This window comes from Lacerta agilis, chromosome 13 (assembly GCF_009819535.1).
Source record: "Lacerta agilis isolate rLacAgi1 chromosome 13, rLacAgi1.pri, whole genome shotgun sequence".
NCBI classification, from domain to species: domain Eukaryota; kingdom Metazoa; phylum Chordata; class Lepidosauria; order Squamata; family Lacertidae; genus Lacerta; species Lacerta agilis.
In genome coordinates this window covers 5,243,944-5,264,501 of record NC_046324.1, presented here as the reverse complement: position 1 = coordinate 5,264,501, position 20,558 = coordinate 5,243,944, and the positions used below count along the sequence as shown (strand labels likewise).

The following is a 20,558-nucleotide window of genomic DNA, read 5'->3' as shown; positions in this document are numbered from 1 at the left end:
TTTACAAGACTTTCACATTCCCATATGTGACCATATTTTTGAAAGTTTAGTTTAATTTATTGATTCAGACACACACCTTGTTGTACATATTTATAATAGATAAGATAAAGCATTCATGCATGCTGCTGAGCCAAACTATGCCTTAGCATGAATGACAAAAGGTGTGGCCACACACAGGATTGCAGCCACTTTGTTGCTCCCCAGTTGTTTTGGTGGTGCACTAAGTTGTGGTCTGCCTTAATGTATTGCTTGAACCCAAGCTTGTGGTTTAGCTCTCCAGACAAACCATGACCAGTAAAAAGACAAGCCTTGGTTACAATTCCTGGTTGGCTAGAGCTGTCTCAATCATGAGCTCAGTTTTGGAGGACAAGCTCATTCAAGCCATGCCATAGCACCACAACATAACTGGGGAGGAGCAAAGCAGCTGCAATTTTCTTTCCAGGAGCCCACACGTTTGCTTGTTCATTCTAAACCATGGTTTGAGTTAGCATTATGTGCAAACCAGGCCAATATCAAAATGAACAAATTGCCACAAGCTAATATCTTTCAAGGAGGCAACAGTTCTTAATTTTTTTTAAAAAAAAATTGGGGCTGTTGGGGAAAGCTTGATGGTGTCCTGTCAAAAGGCCATGACAGGAGTCTAGGGCGCCCAGAGCACTTGCAGGATCTTTGAGAGCTCCCAGGGTCTTGCTATGGTAGTTCTACTAGCTGTTGTCTCTATCAGCCCTTAGCACCAACTGAAGCCTTATCTGTATGGTCTCTACTGTGTTGCAGAAAGCCCCACCTCCCCTGTGCCAACCATTTACAGCTTTAGAGGTAAAGCAAGAGCACTAAGAACTGGGCTCAGGAGTAAATGGACCTTGTTTTTTTTAGTCTACGTGTTTGGATCTCTATGAGCAGTGTGTACATTCCAAGGAAAAGTGTTTTGTATACTGTAGTTGATTTCTTACACGTTAAAAGACAGAAATATATAAAATTGTATTTTCCCACATAGGAACGCCATCAACTGCAAAAGCAACTCATAGAATATGAAATACAACTTAATGGAGCAAACCTTCACAGTCAGTCAGGCAGACAAAGGTGAGGTCTTGATTCTTTCTAGGATTCTTGGTGCTCATAAACTATCCCTAACTGTAGTTGATAATTAACTTTGGATGATATAATGTTCAATTATTTTTTTTAAATTCCCAGCATGCCATATATACTGCTACTCTCTGCATTCTTGATAGAGAAGGAGCCCTGCACAATTCTTCCATAGTAATTTGCAGGGCTGGTGGGGAGGAGGGTGGCTGCAAAATTGAGGTTATGTTGTAAAGAAAATCCAGTGCTCTTGCTATGCATTGCTGGCCTTACTGCCATCCCCCAGTGCCATCCAGGTACACTGTAGTGATGTTGATGGTGTGTGTGGCGGGTTGTCTTTGTGGCTCCACCCCACCTGCTATTACTGGTTATATGCATGTGTGGATTCTCAGTTGTAAAAAAAATGTTCCTACTGTGTGGAAGACCTTAAAGGTTTCTTCAAGGCATTAAAATGTCTCAGGCATTTCACTTGTCTACAGGACCCGACTAAAGGTCATCTTCTAATTTGGAGAATGTTCATTACTGAGCAGAAGAGCATCTCTAAGATTAGTATTTCCTTTGAGAAATTTATGTACATTCTTTCTTCCCTAAAAACCCAGATTTTCTTTGATACCTTGTGGGCGATTTTCTGAGAACCATTTATACTTTCTTTGCCCAACAGCTTTTATCGTGACAATAACAATTAGGAGCTCAAGTCCTGGAAAACATGAAGGAGAAAGAGAAGGGCAATTAAGAAAACTATGCAGAGGTGTGTCTTCCAGTCAGGAAAATTATTTGACAGGAAATATTTATAATGGGGAGATATAGAAGAGCTGGATCAGACACACCAAAGTCCCTAGGGATCCAGTCTGTGCACCCACATGTTGAAGGGGCCTTCCATGCAGGAGCCCCTCCAGGTGGGCACAGAGGCATTTGTTGTATGAGGAGCACCTGCCACGGGGAGAAAATTTGTGAGGAAATTTGAACTGAGCACAGTTTTACATAACTGTCAAGCAGGCCTGGACAATGTATTGATGCATCGCCCAGGACCGGTATGAGGGGTAGGCCACGATGGCGACTTCACCCGGCAGTATATTGCAGGAGAAACCAATGCCGCTGCTGAGTCCTTCTGCCACCAGTGCCGCTTTCAACATTGGGCTGCTGGTAGCAGAGGGACTCGGGAGCAGTGGTGGGTTCACCCATGATATACTGCTGGGTGAAGCCTTCCCCCCCCCCAGCCGAGCTATACAAAGAAGCCCCGAGGACCCTCACGCTTGCACGTGAGCAGGAGGGACTTCGGGGCTCACTCAGCTGGGGGCAGCACAAACAAGCTGTGTGGTCCCCAGCACCTCATGGGGTGCCTCATGAAAGCACCTCGGCTCCTGTGGTGAGAGCCAAAGCACTTTCACCCTGTGCATTGTGGGTTGGGACCAATGCAACTTGTTGTTTCAACTTTGTGGTGTATCGCCAGATTGCAATGTTTGACTGGTGATACATTGCGATGTTCAAAAGCTGACATCGCCCAGTCCTACTGTCAAGACGCTCCAGAATGTACTCAAAGGGCAGGCAAGACAAGATTTGAAAAGCTGCAGCGCTGGCCCAAAGTATACATGATGTTGACAGTCACGTCTGCCCCATTCATCGATAGACTGGTCTAATTTTAACATTAAAGGGGTATGCAAGTGGGGTGGGTGGGAAGTCCAACTCTCCCTAGCCACACCTGCACATCATCCATCTCCCTATCTTTGGGCCAGGCTCCAGCACCAGAAATGAGTTGTGTTGAGAGAAATATGACTGACTGAAATGACTTTGGCAAAGTGGGGTGGGTTTCAGTTTCCTTCATTTGTATGGTCCCTTTTCTGTTAAAATTGGACACACACACCTCTGAACAGGAAAGGCATGCAGGGCCGTCTTATTCATAGGGGCTGCTGGCGTGGTGCGCCAGGGCGCCGGCCCCCCAGGGGCACCCCTGCGAGCCTGCCAGTATACCGTGCGCTCTTCTAATGTTCTTATGTACACCAGCTCCTCCACTGCCACTCCCCACCACTACCACTTGTTCCTCTCCAGTCTCCTTTTTTCACCCTTGCTGCCTTCAGCATGCCAGGGCTTCCCTGGGCTGTCTCCAGTTACCTCAGGCAGCAGAAAAGGGGTAGGTAGGAGTGGTGGTGGGCATTTTCAGTTTTGCATCAAGCAGCAAATGTCCTGGGCTGACCCTGTTGCACATACATAACTTTTGAACTTTCACTTGGGGTGAAATGAGTTTGTTTTGTCCCCAAATGAAATGCTGACAGATAGGATTATTGATATGCCTCACTTAAAACCTTCCAGGGATTATAGCCAAGTATAAAATATACCAGGCATACATTTAACAAATTCTTTTCTAAAATTAAATTATAAAATCTCCACCAATTTTTCAAATTAAATTGCTTCTCAATCTTCTACCTCCTCTGATTCATACTCCAAAATAGATTACAGTACTTTGCAACTGATGAAAAGCTTCCTTTCTATAAGGTAAAGTTCATCTAAGGCTTACTGAAGACAATTATGAATTTGTAGATACTGTATATGTTGCGAGTTGGACTAGATGACCTTTGGGATCCTTCCAACTCAATGATTCTGTACTTCCCATTTATGTGTCATTGGTTTTATCATTGACAGACCTTTTTTCCTAAAATATTTGATACAGTGTTGGGGAGGCAGCTATTCTCCTACAGATTTATATCTTGCTAATTTAAATTTACTAATTTATTATTCACATCTTTTGTTAGGTCACATCAGTTGGAGGAGGTTACAGCTAGTCTGCGAGAACGAATCAAACACCTGGATGACATGGTTCTTTGCCAACAGAAGAAAGTCAAGCACATGGTTGAGGAAGTAAGTTGTGGCATTTTTATTTATTTTTTACTCTGAATAACCTAATATTCTAATATGAAGATTTTTTAAAGGCAGTGATTGGAAACATATTAAAGGCAGTGATTGGAAACATGTAATGATCATAAATATTTTTTCAAGAACAAACATGTTAAAATGTTTTTAAAATGTTAATTTAAATTTTCACTTTGACCCATCACAGTTATACCAGAAATCAGGCAGTACGGTCTGTGAAATTATTCTTCTTCTTCTTCTTCTTCTTCTTCTTCTTCTTCTTCTTCTTCTTCTTCTTCTTCTTCTTCTTGTCCTCCTCCTCTTCCTCTTATCATCATCACCATCACCATCACTATTTATTATTAAAAATATTGATGTTTCTTAATGTTCTTGGCCAGTGTGGCAGTTGGAACATGAAATGCAAACATAATTTCTAGCTAATGAAGGTAATGTCAGTAGATTTTATGGCCATCACAATACAGTTTGAGCACAAATCACACAGCTACAAAGGTACATTTAAGGCTCACACAACTTTATGGAGGATTGTAAAGCAACTGAAAGATATCTGTTTGTTACATTCTAAGCCCGTTATCTGCCATATTCAAAAATACTAGTATAAGCAAATCAGCTTTCCCACCTCCCTTTGCTTCCTGCTGTAGGAGCTTCTTTGTGCTTGTCTTTGAAATTCCCTGCCACTGAAAATGTACCTCATATTGTACATCATGGTTTTTTCTGTCTCCAGCTTCTCTGAATTGACATGGTTGTTTGTGAGAGCCAAACTGACCTCTAATGGGTCTAAGTAGGCAGCAATTTTGGATCTCTGCATTGGTGGGTTTTTGGATAAGAAAGTAGTGTCCAACTAGTCATTACTTCTTTTCTCTTTCAAATAAGTACTCTTTGGATTAGATTTAAACCAGAGTTAATTTTATCTACTTTATGCATCCTGTCCTGTTATATAATCCTGGTGTGATTAGCAATCTCATTCAGAGATTGTGGCTAACTCTTGTTCATGATAAACAGGAAATGCATTTTTAAAAATTTAAAATATTGCTTAACCACCCTTCATCAAAATGTTCTAGGGTGATGTACAAAAGTGCAAATAAAATTAATTCACAGAACATATAAATATAATTTGACACCAACAAATAATACAAAATACAACAGTGGCACAATCTTATGGTCCCTGGAGGATGTGCCAAGATTCAATATAGGATTAGATCTAGTCAATGACTCCTCTTGTGCCTTGGCCCACCCAGCATCAATCAGTGGGCCAAAAAGGGGGCATGTTGGGTGTTCCACAAAGCAGCTTGGACCCAAAGACTCCGAAATCCTCCTGGTCCCATGAAACCACCTGGAACACAGTGTATTTATCCACTGTTGTTTCTGCTCTAACATATCAAGCCCAGTCACACATGAAGGTGGTTCATCCACCTTCACCCCCCACCCCTACCCTCCCAGAAATGCCCGCTCAAAGTATTGAAAGCTGATGTGGTCCAGCAGATTTTCATCTTAACTGTGCCATGGCTTTGTGCAAGCCATTATGCTTATTTGAGGGCCAAACTATACACTATGTCAGTGGTTTTCAACCTTTTTGAGTCCATGGCTCCCTTGACCAAATACATTCTTTCTGTGGCACCCCTGTGGGGCTCAGGAGCGCAGTTATGCCACCCCTTTCCAGAAGAGCTGGCAGCCTCTAACCCTTTCTTAAACACCCTCCCTTCTGCAGTATTCCCTCAGCGTCCTCTTCTCTCTCCTCTCCTTGGGAGTCCTCCAAGCAGGTGCTGCTGCCATCCCTGGTCTCTGGGCTGCCCTCACTGCCCCAAAGAGGTGCCTCCTCACACTGTCCCACAGGGGCCTGGGACTTGTCTTTCTATTCCCAACAGCAAGGACTGGCAGGCTGGACTCCCTGGCCCACTTGTTTGCTTACCACAGACCACTTTACCTCCTGGCAACCAGCACCCCCTGACCAGCCCCAGAGGCAGCATTTGCCCTTGCGAGCTTGTAGCCAGGGCTTCAACAAACAGCTGTGGAAGCCTTGGGGAGGCAGAGATGCGAGAGGGCATCAGAGGAGGGAGGGAAGGAAAGAGGGACAGAGGACAGCACCCCTGACCATCATTCAAGGTACCCCAGGGTGCCACGGCACACTGGTTGAAAACCACTGCATTTGTTAATCGTATGGATTCAGTTAATACATTGTTGTTGTGGTTTATTTATTTTAAAAATATGTATATGCTGCTGTATCATAAAAAATATATCACAGCAGTTTACAAGCCCATGGCCAATGGTATCAACCCCAGAGAAGCCCCAGAGAAGCCTGAGCAACCTCGTTCTTTTCCTGCCACAGTCCCAACAAATAAATGACTTTATGAAGCTGCTATTTTTATTTCAGCAGAACCCTCCCCAACCTCCATAGTCATGCTATTTAAATAACGAAAGCCACACTGATAAAGCACTGATAACATTCATGCAGTTAATGTCATGCCTAGTTTTGCCCTGAGCCTTGCAGTATCTGCAAAATGAGAACGTTAATGCCCTACCTCTCAGGATGGTTTGAGGGAATGAAGTCAGTTATACCACACTTTGCATATAAAAAATGGCATCAGATGCTGATGTGAGGTCTTTATGTACCAGCAACTCTACAACCTCTTCCTCCCTCTCCCTCTCCCCTCTCTCATTATTTGGTAGCACAGGAGGGGTTTGCCTTTAAAATGAAAGAATCACCAACTGCATGGAATGTGGCAACACAACCATCATGACCAGTTGCCACTGATAGGCTGAAAACCCTCCATTAATTTGTCTAATCCCCCTTTAAAACATTTAACTTTGTGGCCATTGGAGAAGTGAATTTGCTTTTGTCTGTCCTGAATCTTCCAACCATCAGCTTCACTGGATGGCCCTGAGTTAGAACTCAGGTACTATTAGAGTATTATGAGCTCAGTATATTATGAGAGAGGGTAGTTTTTTTCCCTTTGTTCACATTCTTCACACTGTGCATAATTTTATACACATCTATTATGCCCCACTTTATTCTCATTTCTTTTCTAAACTAAAAATGCCCAAGTATTGTAACCCTTGACATTTGTGGTTGCCCTTTTCTTCACCTTTGTGCTCAAAGTTTTGTTTCCTAGCATTTTTGCTTACCTCTTAACGATACTAGGTGATTTATAATTTGCATCAGCTTTGTCTTTATGTTGAGCAGTTGTGTATAATTAATGCTTCTATAGTGCTGTAAATATGTAAGTAGAATCAAACAAATAACAAACCTGAAAAACTAGTTTATAGGAACTAATTTATATGCAAAATATCTTAGGGTTTCTGGCAGGTGTTGCTGTCAGTTACATTCTAAAATGAAGAAAGCCAAGTAGCATAGAGGAGGAAGAGGGTGAATTAAGCTGCATGCACTATGCCAGGGGTCAGCAAACTTTTTTAGCAGGGAGCCAGTCCACTGTCCCTCAGACCTTGTGGGGGACCGGACTTTTTTTGGGGGGGGGGAATGAACGAATTCCTATACCCCACAAATAACCCAGAGATGCATTTTAAATAAACGGACACATTCTACTCATGTAAAAACACGCTGATTCCCAGACCGTCTGCGGGCTGGATTTAGAAGGTGATTGGGCCAGATCCAGCCCCCGGGCCTTAGTTTGCCTACCCATGCACTATGCCAAGACTAGAAAAAATAATTGTATGTTTAAATGTGTGATATTTAACAGGGATAGAAATGTTTTAACTTACTGTAGGAAATGTTGTAACCTGCCATTTGTGAATAATAAGGAATTAATGGATGGATGAAGAAACAGATGATGATGAAACAGATGTGACAGATCTTAAAAAGAGAATTTCAGAGTATTGGTCTATATTCCTTGAAGAAATGTCATTTAGGGACCAATCTTCAAGAAGTTCCATTTCAGGGAATGATCAGCCCTTATATTGAAGGTGCTGTTTATCATAGTTACTTTCCTACACCATTCCAGTACGATTTGGATATGAGAGGTTGCATGGAGAGATCAAATAATGTTGTTATTTCCAGTGCCAATACTACCTCTTGGATGGCTGGAAAGTAATGACATAATACATCTCATCTGTGTGACCTCCCTAGTTCAGACATTACTGAAACGGTACAGGAAAGAACTACAAAGAAGTAGCAACTGCTCTGTTAAGAACAAGCTCTAAGAGTGAGAAATGCTGTTTCCCCTCTACTGTGGCCAAACATTTTATTTTCATGGTATAATTTGTGGTAATTGTTTTGCCTTGCCTGCACATACAGCATCTGGAAATTAATGGAGCCACTGCCAAGCTACACAAATATGATTCTCTTGTTCATACACTTTACATTAACTCTACAGAAATTCATATAGAAACAGCTGTCTAAAATGTGAGCATCCTGATTAGTAGTTAGTTGGAAGCCCAGCTGTATTCATATTTTCCTTGGAAGGATCAGGAGGATGAGTGGAGGTTTAGCATAGGATAGCAAAGTGATAGGCTCTTTCAGGATTTGGTGTTGGTGACCCTGCCAGACCACTCCTGTACTTTGTTCCCTTGGAGAGCTCAAAAATATACTTCTAATAGAAAAAGACAGCATTGTTCTCTTGATATTTCTTGGGAAATGTATTAATCTAGATTTACCCAAGCCCATGCAAAATAAATGGGAGTAAAACAAACCATTAAGTAAAAAGCTAATTTGACCAAGCAACAAAAGTTCATTTTTAGTTTGAGAAATCATGTGCTACAAAATAGCATAGAAAGGAGAAGAGCAAAAAAGAGTCACTGTTTTGCTGATTACATAGAACCACATTTAACACCCTCATTAGTAAGCCATCTATTCTCTCTCATCATAGGAAGAGGGTAATTGTCAAAGCAGTGCTGATTGAGAGATGGGAATTTACAGAATGAGCCTAAAAGGAGTGGGGTTGTTTTTTTTTTTAAGGAAATATATCCCTTGGTTAAGGAGCTGTTTGCAGAATACAGATTTAGAGTTACATTTCCCTAACCAACTGAATTGAACTGTCTCTAGGTCATGGCTCATGAGCTGTTCTCCACATTTAGTCTCAGATTCATTGGAAGATGATAAATGGTGACTACCTGAAACAAAACGATGGAGAGAAATAACATGGATGCACCACAACCAAGGAGTATTCTCTGATCCGTTCTGTAAAGCTACCCTATATACCCAGGCCAAACTGAATCTTGATTCCTGTAGTTACTTCAAAAACTCCAGTGTGGTATGATGACAATGTTGGTTTAGCAGGCACTTGAAAACCCAGCTGTAAAAGAAGCAATTCTTAAATGCCCTGTTCATACAAACTCAGGCTTTTGCAAGCTGTGCGATGTTGCATATTTTTCCATCCCACAAAAGTTACCAGTACTTGAACACTGAATTAAACTACTAAAAAAAGAAGACAATGAACCATAGAGGTCATGGGCTCAACTTTTTGGTGGATCTGAGAAATGTGTGCCATAAACTTCAGCACTTACATTACTGGGAAAGCATAGTGGTACATTGTGGCAGGGATGTCAATTCTGAGCACCTGTAATGCAGGAACAAAAGCAAATTTCAGAATTATACCAGCTGCTAATTCCAATCCAATGCTTGTGCAATATATTCCAAAAACCAATTATAATATAGCACTAACTTGTTGTATAATTGACATTATAGTATCTGTAAAAACAAACTCAGCAAAATGATAATTTTACTGAAAGTTTATGTAGAGTAAATAATAATATTAGTAATGGACTGGAATTTTCAAAGGGCATAAGAGGGAGTTAAACTCTAATCATAAATCTCAGTGGGAAAGTTTGGGCAATGAGAATTTTGTGACTCTCTTGGGGAAACTCCACTCCTGTTTGGTTAGGTTAGAATCTAGACAGCTTTTGAGTAGGCACAAACAGAAACATTCAGACTCTAAGGCTCCACTTTTTAAAAGCCTACTTTTGAGTCAGTCTTATTTTACTAGATTTAATAAACAATGGAATGTATTTAGGTTGAAATCTGATCTTTCTTGCATATAATTTGTCCATTCTGTAACTGCAATTTCTGTCTCTTGCATACAATCATGTTTCTGGTGTCTTTTATATCTAACATCATATTCACACAAAAAGCAAATGAACAACGTGGAGGAGGGCCTTGGATTAGCGATACAGTGCTGCAGAGGGTCCCAGTTTCAATTCCTGACATCTTCAGTTAAAATGATCTCTGTATGAAATACTGGGAAGGGTTTGTTTCTGCCTAAGACCCTGGAGAGCCTCTATGAGACATAAGTATAAGGCAGCTTCATCTATGCTCCTCTTCTATGAAAGCCAATATTGTTTGTCTCTGTTACACTGCATAGTGTATGATGACAATGATAATTGCTTTATAATTCCTGGAATAACCAGAAGGAGGAAATGTCTATAGGAAATGCCTATGGACAACATCCTGAAGAACAGGCACTTCTGGTCTTAAAAGGGAGAAGAGAATTAGAGATTGTCCAAGAGAGGTATTGAAATAACAGGAGATTATGGGAATGAATGATAAGGAAGTATTGAAAATTGATGTGTTTTAAGCAACCCCATTTTTCTGTTAATCTTGAACATTGACCCTGTTTCAAACAGTACTGTGAATTGTGCTTGATGGTACCATGTGCTCAGTTGAATCACTGAAGGCACGTAGTTGATGCTGGTGATGAGTGGCTTGCGAACTCTGGAGCCCAGTTATTCCACGTGCCCTTTTCATGTGTTAGGAATATGGGTTGCAAAGTGTCAAGCTCCTTTAAATGTTTTAAGTATTAATCTGGTTTTTAAAATGCTTTATCAGAACAATGCAAAGATGAGCCAATAACTTTATCAGCCAGTGCACTTTTATTTTATGCAGTGTTAACTGCATAAAAATACTATTATGTAGCACCAACATTCTGTGTTAGAAGAGTACAAGTTTTATTTTAATAAATGTTTTATAATACTTTTAAACTGCTTCCATTTTCTTTCTTTTTAAAACCCAGGCTATGTGTTATTTTTGGGAAGGCAAAGTGTGTTTCTGTGAGGCTGAGAAACGATCCTTCCTAGCTGACTTTGGTGCTATGTCGCCATCACTTTGAACACATCCCCTGGTTGAGTGACAGGTTCTGGTACACAATGCTTTAGACAATTACTATTCCACTAGTTGTTATCACACTGTAAAGGGGATTCCCAATGACAGAAGGTGAGGTCCTTCCAACATAGTACAAGAGGGCATCTGCTCACCCAATGGGCCCTCTTCTTTCTCTCCTCCCCCAGCACCCCCAAAATCTGCTCTGGAGAACTAGGGGACCACACAGAGCAAATTTTGGGGGCATCTGGAGGCTGTAGAGGGGAGAATAGAAACTGGATATCCACTGTTGCACAAGTGGTGGACTGTTAGCAAATTCACTTAAATAATGTTGGCAGAGTCAAGAAAGAAAATAATTCCTGATGAATTTGAAGAAATAAACAGAAAGGTTTTGACTTCTTAGGTCAGTCCTAGTACATAACAGGGAGAACATCAACCAGACATATAGAGAAAAACTCCCTCAGAACTACACATCCAACCAGGGCACGTGTTACTTCAGCAAACATCATGCTACTCTGCCTGGTTGCTAAGTAACACATCCCCCATCACCCTCTTGGCTAGCTGACTTTAACACTAACAGAATATAGGTAACCCTTTTGTTACACACTGCATGATTTTTGCTCTTGCACTAACATCATTGGATGTTTCCCAATATGTTTATTTGCAATTCTTCCAGGATTCTATGAATTGTATTAATGTTCTTCAATCTGTAGCCATGAGATTTTACACTGGTTCCATTGGGTATGATCCTCCCAAATATTTAAGGGTCCCTCCAGGTTTTGTCTCAGGCATTGTGCTGTATTCTGCAACATGTCAATGATCCCATTATAGAGCATCAGTGGTGCATCATTCTGCTTTATTATTTGTTCTGTGATGTCTTCTCAATGTTATTACGTTATTGCTGTCTGGAAGGGCACTTTTGACAACAAAAGCAGGTCAAAAATTAAATCTGAATTTTGCGGTATAAAAAGTTACAGAATTTCGGAAGGAAGCTATGAGACATTCACCAAATTGAAACAAAGCAGCCTGTCCACTCTGAAACTTTGTGTGCACAAAGAGTATATTGAAAGTGGGATCACATATAACTGTCCCAATGCCATCATGAGCACAAATAATTATGAATTCACAATAAAAATGATATCTTGCAGTGGGGCTCTCCAAATAAAATCAGGGGGACTTCTAGAAGTGCTCAGCTTTTGCTGGATCACGCTCACTGTATTTCAGCGGCTGCTTCTCCAGTGGTACCTCTGGTTATGTATTTAATTCGTTCTGGAGGTCCGTTCTTAACCTGAAACTGTTCTTAACCTGAAGCACCACTTTAGCTAATGGGGCCTCCTGCTGCTGCTGCGCCGCCAGAGCACAATTTCTGTTCTTATCCTGTTCTTATCCTGAAGCAAAGTTCTTAACCTGAAGCGTTATTTCTGGGTTAGCGGAGTATGTAACCTGAAGCATATGTAACCCGAGGTACCACTGTATGTTGCTTTAAGCTCTGCTGTTTGAGAAGAAATGGGTAAATAGCACACATTAATTACATAATGCTTCAGCAGTTGATCTTCTGTAAGTGCATTTCAGTAGTAGTTGATAAACGCATTTGAGTGGTAGTTCCCTTTAGGTTTCTAGAGGCAACTCATTGTCCTCCTTGTTCCTCCCTCCCCCCTCATTTGGCTCAAACTTTTTGTTATATATACATCTGTAAACAGTGGACTTATTAAACATCTATTTAAAAATTATTAACTTGAATAAAAGATCAGTTACACAATCATAGCATTCTAAACACACTTTATGCATGTGGGTGTGAGTGTAGTGATAGTTTTAGATGGGAATTTGATTTATTTTGAATAAAAAACCAAAATTTCTCAGGAGCTAATTAAAATAAACAATCCCTTTGCTGCAGTTTATCTTATTTATTTAAAAAATATTTAATAAGCAAAGGTGAGTGCCATTCAGAAATCTTTTTAATTAGGTGTACATTTTATAGAAAATTCCTGTTTATATTGCTGTGATTTTATTTTACCATTCTCTTACAGTGACGTAGTAACAGCTATTTATTATTATTTTCTTTGGCTCACAGTCCCTGTTGTTGAATTTATTTGCCCAAACAGGGAAGTTTATGGGTGCACTTGTCTTTGTTACCTCACATTCAATACGAGTGGCAGATGGTACATAAAGCACATAGTCTGCTAATGTGCCATTTTATTTTATTTTATTTTATTATTTTATTTTATTTTATTTCCTGTATCACTAAAGGATAAAAAAATAAGGATACAGGATAAAAAAGGGTATGCAGTGTGCTTATATCTGTCATTTGTGCTCATAGGGCATCTAACCAGTCCTCTGCCAACAGAAGATGCAGAATTAAGAAAAGAGGACTGGCGTCTAACCAGTCCTCTTTTCTTAATTCTGCATATTCTATTGGCAGTTTAAGGCATTTGTTGTAAAAATCCCTGAACGTAAGTCCTGTTGGATCAAACCAAGCACCAATCTACTCCCAACATCCTGTCCTTACAGTGGCCAACCAGATGCCTCTAGGAAGCAAACAAGCAGGACGTGGGTACAGCAGCCATCATGACTAGTAGCAGGGCCGTCTTAAGCATATCCGGCGCTGTGGTCCAAGCTCCCTGCAGCGCCCGCCCCCACCATTTCCCAGAGTTGTCCACCTTTTTTTAGGGAGGACAGCGCTGCCAGCGGGGCTGGAGGAGGTGGGCAGCGGCTGGAGGGTGGCTCCAGCAGACAGAGGCTCCGGGCGCAGCACTGCTTCGGCGTGGCATGGCGGAGGGCAGCGAGCTGATGCTGGGAGGTGCCGCGTCCAGCCTCCTCCTCTTCCCTGGCGCCCCACACCACTAGCGTCTATGGGTAAGATGCCCCTGACTAGTAGCCACTGATATCGCTTCTATCCTCCATGAATTTATCTAATCCTGTTTTAAGGCCATCCAAGTTTGTGGTCATCATTACATCTTGTGAGAATGAATTCCATTGTTTAAACACACTTCAACAGCTGAACCCTGGATTTGCTTCTTGGCTTTGGACTGGCCAATGTTTCTGAAATATAAAGAAAATACTAAATAGGCCTCTCAAATATAAAGGAAGTATTCCACCCCACCCGCACACATACCCCAGTACCAAATAGTTGCCTGCAGTGGTCTCCTGCAGTTAGATAGGTGGTGACCAGGGACTGGGTCTTTTTAGTGCTGGCACCCTTCTTTGGACACCCCCCCCCCCCGGTCCACAATCCTAGTACCTACTCTTAGCTCTAGCTGTCAGGTAAATACAATTTTATTCACCCAGACTTTAAACTTGCTAAGCATTTGCTGCTATTGGAATGCTACAATTTTCGAATCAGGTCAGTTTATCTTCAGTTAATTTAGAGTTTTAATATTTTGGCATTTAGTGTGGATTCTTTTTAAAGTTCTGTTGATTTTCATCCTATTATTTGTTTGTTTTTATTTGCTTGTTTGCTTAGGTATATAAATAGCTGTTGTTTGTGATTGGAGGTAAACAAATACAGTGATGACTGTGCCCTGAATTGCCTTTAATCTAAATGAAATGAGATAATTACTGTCTAGTCATCCATGGTATGGTTTTCCGGACCCATCCTGGTATGCTGTGTCCCAGCCCTAACAGGTATTGACAAGAGGCACTATCTTGTTTGGTTGCCTCCTTCGATGTGCAGACACATTTCCTGCCATGCTGCCTGCCTCTCCTGTCTTCATACACTGATGCAATTCTCCAGGGACTTAAACACCCCCACACCCCCAAACCCTTCCTCCTTTGTCTAATTCCCTAGAATGTCATTTTCCTGGACATTTTCAGGGCTTTCCCTGTTCCCTAGCTATTTCTCACATATGTTAGATGGGAGTGCCAGACAGAGCCTTGAGGTGGAAACCACCAAGATGTGAGCTCAGTTGAAATGCACGGGAGCAGAGCAGTGCCATTGTGCAACTCCTGCTCATTTAGCTTGTAGATTGTGCCTCATGTGTGGGGTTTTATTCAATTATGTCCTGACTTTCCTTAGAAATTCACGGTGTAATCTTGTTAGTGAGTCGTGAGGAGGCCGTTTGGTTTCTCTGCTGATGCAGGCACTAAAATAACTTGGGGGCTGTCCCCGTTGCCCACCATCATGCCCCCTCCCCTCTGCCCATTGCCTCTGCGTCATCTTAGTAGCCTTTAGTTCCCCTCTGTGCTGCTAGGTCTCCCCTTCTCCACATCCAATGACTTTTTGCCTGGCAGAGAAGTGAAAGAAAACATCTGCAGTGACAGAGAAGCACAAATGAAAGGGAAGACTTACGAGCCATGGAGTAGTCTCACATTGTGCAGTAGCATCACATGCATGGGCGTACCCAGGATTTTTTTGGGGGGGCAGGCTTTTGTTGGGGGGGGGAAGAACCACAGCTTTGTATTGATTGGGGGGCAGCTGTCCCCCCTGCCCCCCTTGGCTATGCCCATGAGCACATGGTTAGTTTGTGCAGACATTGGGTATAATCTGTCATCACAACATGGGTATAACAAATTGATTTCTTGGGGTGAGAGGGGATGTGCTTGTGCATGAGATATAAGCATGAATGACTTACTTTTTATGTTTGTATTTGCCCACTTACCACAAGGAGACAGCATATATGGGGCTACCACACATATATACAACAACTCTGTAGGTGTGAGAGAGTTCAATTTTATTATTAGGATTTATCTCATGATAGTTTTGATTTTTATACACCACTGAATATTATAGTGACAGAAAGGTGGAATAAAAATATTTTAAATAAATAAAATAAAAAGTAACATTAGTGCTCTGAACCCTGAAACTTATTCCCTGTTGCCATTTATTACTGTACATTTTTATGAGTTTAACAATCACAAATTGACCTGTTTGCATTCTGTAAAAACATTCAGGCTTAGCTATAAAGTACAGTGGTGCCCCGCTAGACGAAAATAATTCGTCCCGCGAAAATTTTCGTCTAGCGGGGTTTTCGTCTTGCGGAGCGGCAATGGGAGCCGCGCTCCGCAAAACGAAAAAAAAAAAGACGAAATTTTTTCGTCTTGCGAGGCAGCCCCATAGACTTTTTCGTCTTGCGGGGCAGCCTCCCGCTAGACGAATGCTTTCGTCTAGCGAGTTTTTCGTCTAGCGAGGCATTTGTCTAGCGGGGTACCACTGTAATGTCATGTTCCAATGAATGGAGTATTTCATGGGTCTTGTTTTTGCTGCTGCACAACAGACTGATATACAGCTATCCCTCTGGAAATCATTCCTATGGATATGTACAATCTAATTTCTGGTAAGGAACTTACTTAGTGACAGAGCTTCTCCCTCTTATCTTCATTTACATTTTTTCTTTCATTTCTTCATAGATTGAGCTGCAAAAGCGAAAGATGAAGCAAAAGGAACTGTTTATATTGCAACTTTTAGAAAAAATATCATTCCTTGAAGGAGAGGTAAGGATTATATTTGGCTAATTACTGAAAGTTATTGTTAACTGATACTTAGCCAATCAATTATCTTTCCCAGTGTAAAAATGCCGCAAAACTCTTCTAGTTCCATTAGCCCAGTACAAATATATATACCAATTTAATAATATAACAGTTTAACAATGCAGAACATTTATATACGCTCAATCTGGAAAATTCAAAAACAAATATGAAACATTTCTGATCAAGGCAGCATAATATTACAACTATTAAGAATCAAGTGTCAACAACAAAGAAGAAAAAAGAGGGGGGAACCATAGAAAATCTATAAACAAAACAATACGCTATTAATTGAGTACATTCATCAGCTGTATTTGAGTGGCAGTCTAGAGATTCGAGTGAGTCAGGAGCAGGGATGATTATTAATGAACTAAGTGCTTCCTGTATTAGGTAATGCAGACCAGGATGTGTTTGTGTGAATGTGAATGTGAGGGGAAGGGCAGAGGAAATGGAAACCCAATACTTTCCCCTTTTATAGGATCACTGTAGCCCAGTGGTGTGCAGTCAATGGACTATTAGGGGACTAGGCTAGTCTCCTAAATGTTATGATTAAATTAGAGTATTCAAGTATTAAAGCCTAGCGCCTCCTTCCCAAAGACCAGGAAGCTTCTGCCCAGCTTAGGGAGGGAGGCGTGATGCTCACGTGTACGACATCACACACACACACACCCATTGCCCTCGCAAGCTGGCACCTCTGGTCCTAACTGTTCTACAAAAAATGTTGCTGCACACCACTGTTGTAGCCATGTGCTATATGTTATAAGGGGGATTGATTATTATCTGGAAGACTTGCATACATAATAAATTACGGTAAACGAAACTGTTGTGAAGTTATGCTTTTGTTTCTTCCCCTTCAACAACCATAATTTATTAGTTTTTCCACTAGGCCAATGTCCCATACACTTTTTGTACCAATGATCTTATGTTTCCCCAAAAGATTTTTCCAATGTCTAGCTAAAATATTCCTAGACATTATATTACAACTAATTTTGTTACATTTTAATTATGGTGTGTGCTGCCTCCTACTTTTTCATTAATTTGTAGGTTGTTTTTGTGGTTTGTATTAGATAGCAAGTCTACTTAGGCAGCACCCATCTTCCTACATGTTCTGTGAAACACCTATTTTTCATGCACTCAACAAATAAAAAATATTTTTATTTGTATTTTGCACAGATGAGCAGTAAGATGTAAAGAGAAGCCTGTGAAAATTAATAGAACCGTCTTTTCACATTTGTGGTTAGATTTGGGAGGGGGAAACACAGGAAGCTGCCGTTTGCAGAGTCAAACCATTCCTCCATCTAGCTCAGTATTGTCTACTACACCAATGGTTCCCAATTGGTTAAGTATTGTGAACCTCCTGTTTTTCAAAAGCCGATCCATGGACTCTGTGTTGTTGACTATGGTAGTTTGTGTTACGTCAATGGTGCCACGGACCCCCTGGGTCAGTTATGCGGACTGCCCAGTGGTCCGTGGACCACCAATTGGGAACCACTGGTCTACACTCTTCCTGGAGGTGCTTCCTGGGGCCTTCTGCACACAAAGCAGATGCTCTACTGCTGAGCGACAGCTTTTCCAGGAAAACACTGGAAGTTAGATCAGAGTGTTGGCATCTAGGCTTCTCGTTGTTCCCACTTGTAAAACCTGTCAGGAAGCTTACTATCCACACTGAATGACAGTAAGCATGAGTCCTAAGTCCAACACTCTCCACTCCTCTACCATGCCAGCTTTCATCTTTTTCCTTTCTCACTTTCTGCACCTCCAATTTAAGAAATTCCCTGTAAGCTTCGCATCTCCTACTCCCCCACCTCTGTTGTCTTAATGTTCTCCTTCAATGGTAAAAATAAATAAAGCAAGCCTCTCTTAATCTAAAGAGATTAAATGATAGGCTATGCAGTGGTTAAGAGTGTTGATTTAGGACAGGGGAGGAGACTGGTTCAAGGCCCTCCCTGGGTGATCTTGGGACTGGTCACAATCTCTAAGAGTAACCGGGTTCAGCAACAGGGGTGGGGCCTGGAGCAGGATGAGTCATGTTTGTACACTATCATGAGCTTCTCTCAAAAATTAAAAAAGATACTAATGAAGAAAATGTCTGTGAGAGAGGTCCTTTGCTTTACAATATGCATGTGTAACAATTAATTGCAGGGCCTGCTGGGATCTTGAATTGAAGAATTGAGTTGTCAATTTTGTATGTTTCAGAATAAAGAATTACAAGACCGTTTGGATTACTTGATGGAGTCACAGTCAAGGACTGATGTAGAAACCAGAGACGTTGGAGTAGGATGTGACCTTCCACTGAGGTATCTGGGCTTGAATCCATTCAGGGGGAATCCTTTTTAGCTCACTTCGTTGAGAGGCGGAGACAACTACAGCAGCTGCCACCCCTTTGCAAATTCTTGGAATTGCGAAGTTTTTTTGGGGGGGGAACGTGGGCAGGTGGGCATTTCTGTGGGTGAAACGGTGCTTCTTCAAGGCCAAGTGAGGAACAGTGATTTGTCACGCGTAATAATTTTTTATATGCTTGCTGTGTTTCAGCTTGCCAGAGGAGCCTTAAGTCTTAGCGGCACGCTGAATAAGTCATTTCACTAGAGCAGTTTAATGAAGCACTAATAAGATTACTCAGTTATAATTTTGCCCTTCTGACATTAACAACCAGCTACACTGGTTTCTAGAGCTTCAGCCTAGAGGCGGCGATAATAAGACAAGTTAAGAAATTTCCAGGCCGTGTGACAGCTATTTATGTGATGCTTCCTGGGGACTCTCAAGGTGCCAAAGCATCTATATGTGGTTCATTTGGAAATTTATCATTGACCTTTACTCTGCTTAGCTTTATGGAGCCCTTTATTTTTCCTGTTTAATTTTTATAAGTAAATAAGAGTTAATGATTTTTTTTATGGCTTGAGGAAAGCTCTTAAGGCCCTAAACCAAAAGAATGTGTATGGGGGATGTGGCAGATGGTCCTCAGTTTGTAGCAACTTGGCCAGTAAAACAAACAAACCAGGAAAAGGCTTTTTTCACGCTGTTTATGAATAGCTAATTGCCATTCATCAGGCATAGGCTTAATGTATTTTCTGCACAACAAAATAAAGAGACCCAATAATATCCAAATACAACCTATATTATACTAATAATAAGTTTTCAACCATGTGCAAAAGTGTTAAGTAGCAATTAATACCAACAACTATGGATCGCTGGTAAAGCATCTGTTTAAATAAAGTCCTTTGCAAGTTCTTATACATAAATAATAACTTCTAGTTCCTGGGGGGAAAGTTCTTAATCAGATTCCAGTTTGAATGCCGAAGTCTCTGAATGCACGTGTCTCTGGGGACTTGCATGTGTATCACATGTGACCCTTAAACAGACTTGTGAGAGGGGAATGCTTTCTGCGAGTTGACCATGTGTCACCCTGGCACATGGTTCCAGGTTCCAGGAATTCACACCAAGAGCTTGAGTTGAATGCTGAAGTACCGGATATATTAAGGTAGGGTGGGGAAAGGAAGTTCAATTACACACTAAATAATGTGGTCCTTGGGCTCCCCCCCCCCCCCGCCTTAATAATCTACTGCACTCAAACCCCCAAAGTGGAGAAAGAGATCTCCAGTGGAGAAGAGAGAGAGAGAGAGAGAGAGAGAGAGAGAGAGAGAGAGAGAGAGAGAGGTTGCTACCTAGAGTAGATTTAGGGTTGGGATCAGAGGAGTTCCTGCAGTTGCAAATGACTAGTGGGTGTGTTGATGCTAGGTCCAAGCATCCAGGTCAGAGTTCTTCTGCTTTGGGTTCTCTTATGGTTTTTCAGCTCTTGGGACCCACAAGCTCTGACATTCAGTTGCTCTGAGTAAGATTGCAGTGGGAAGCAGAGGAGAATGGTGGGTGGTGGGTGTGTACAGAAAGAAGTTTCAAGCATGTGCCAGAATCTGTTCTTTTTTTCTGGAGTCTGGTCTCAAAGGAATCCCTGGAAGAGAAGGGGAGAAAGGAGACAAAGGCTGAGCTTTCCCTTCCCTTATCAGTTAAAATTCATTTGAAGCTCTGCTTGAGATTGCTATTGTGCCTCAGGTGTGATGTTTTTATGCTGGTTCCTCAGGAATTGTCTTATTTGCCCAGGTACTTAATAACCTAC

The 20,558-nt window shown here is 41.4% G+C and overlaps 1 protein-coding gene across 2 annotated transcripts in view; it reads left to right on the top strand.

The window, feature by feature from the left end:
* Nucleotides 1-20,558, top strand: part of MYZAP (myocardial zonula adherens protein) — a 58,436-nt gene that overhangs the window by 21,803 nt on the left and 16,075 nt on the right. For both annotated transcript variants that reach the window (XM_033166452.1, XM_033166451.1), the window contains exons 9-12: nt 995-1,080; nt 3,828-3,933; nt 16,331-16,414; nt 18,644-18,744. In XM_033166452.1, the coding sequence (XP_033022343.1) occupies nt 995-1,080; nt 3,828-3,933; nt 16,331-16,414; nt 18,644-18,744 (377 nt within the window). The remainder of the gene's footprint in view (nt 1-994; nt 1,081-3,827; nt 3,934-16,330; nt 16,415-18,643; nt 18,745-20,558) is intronic.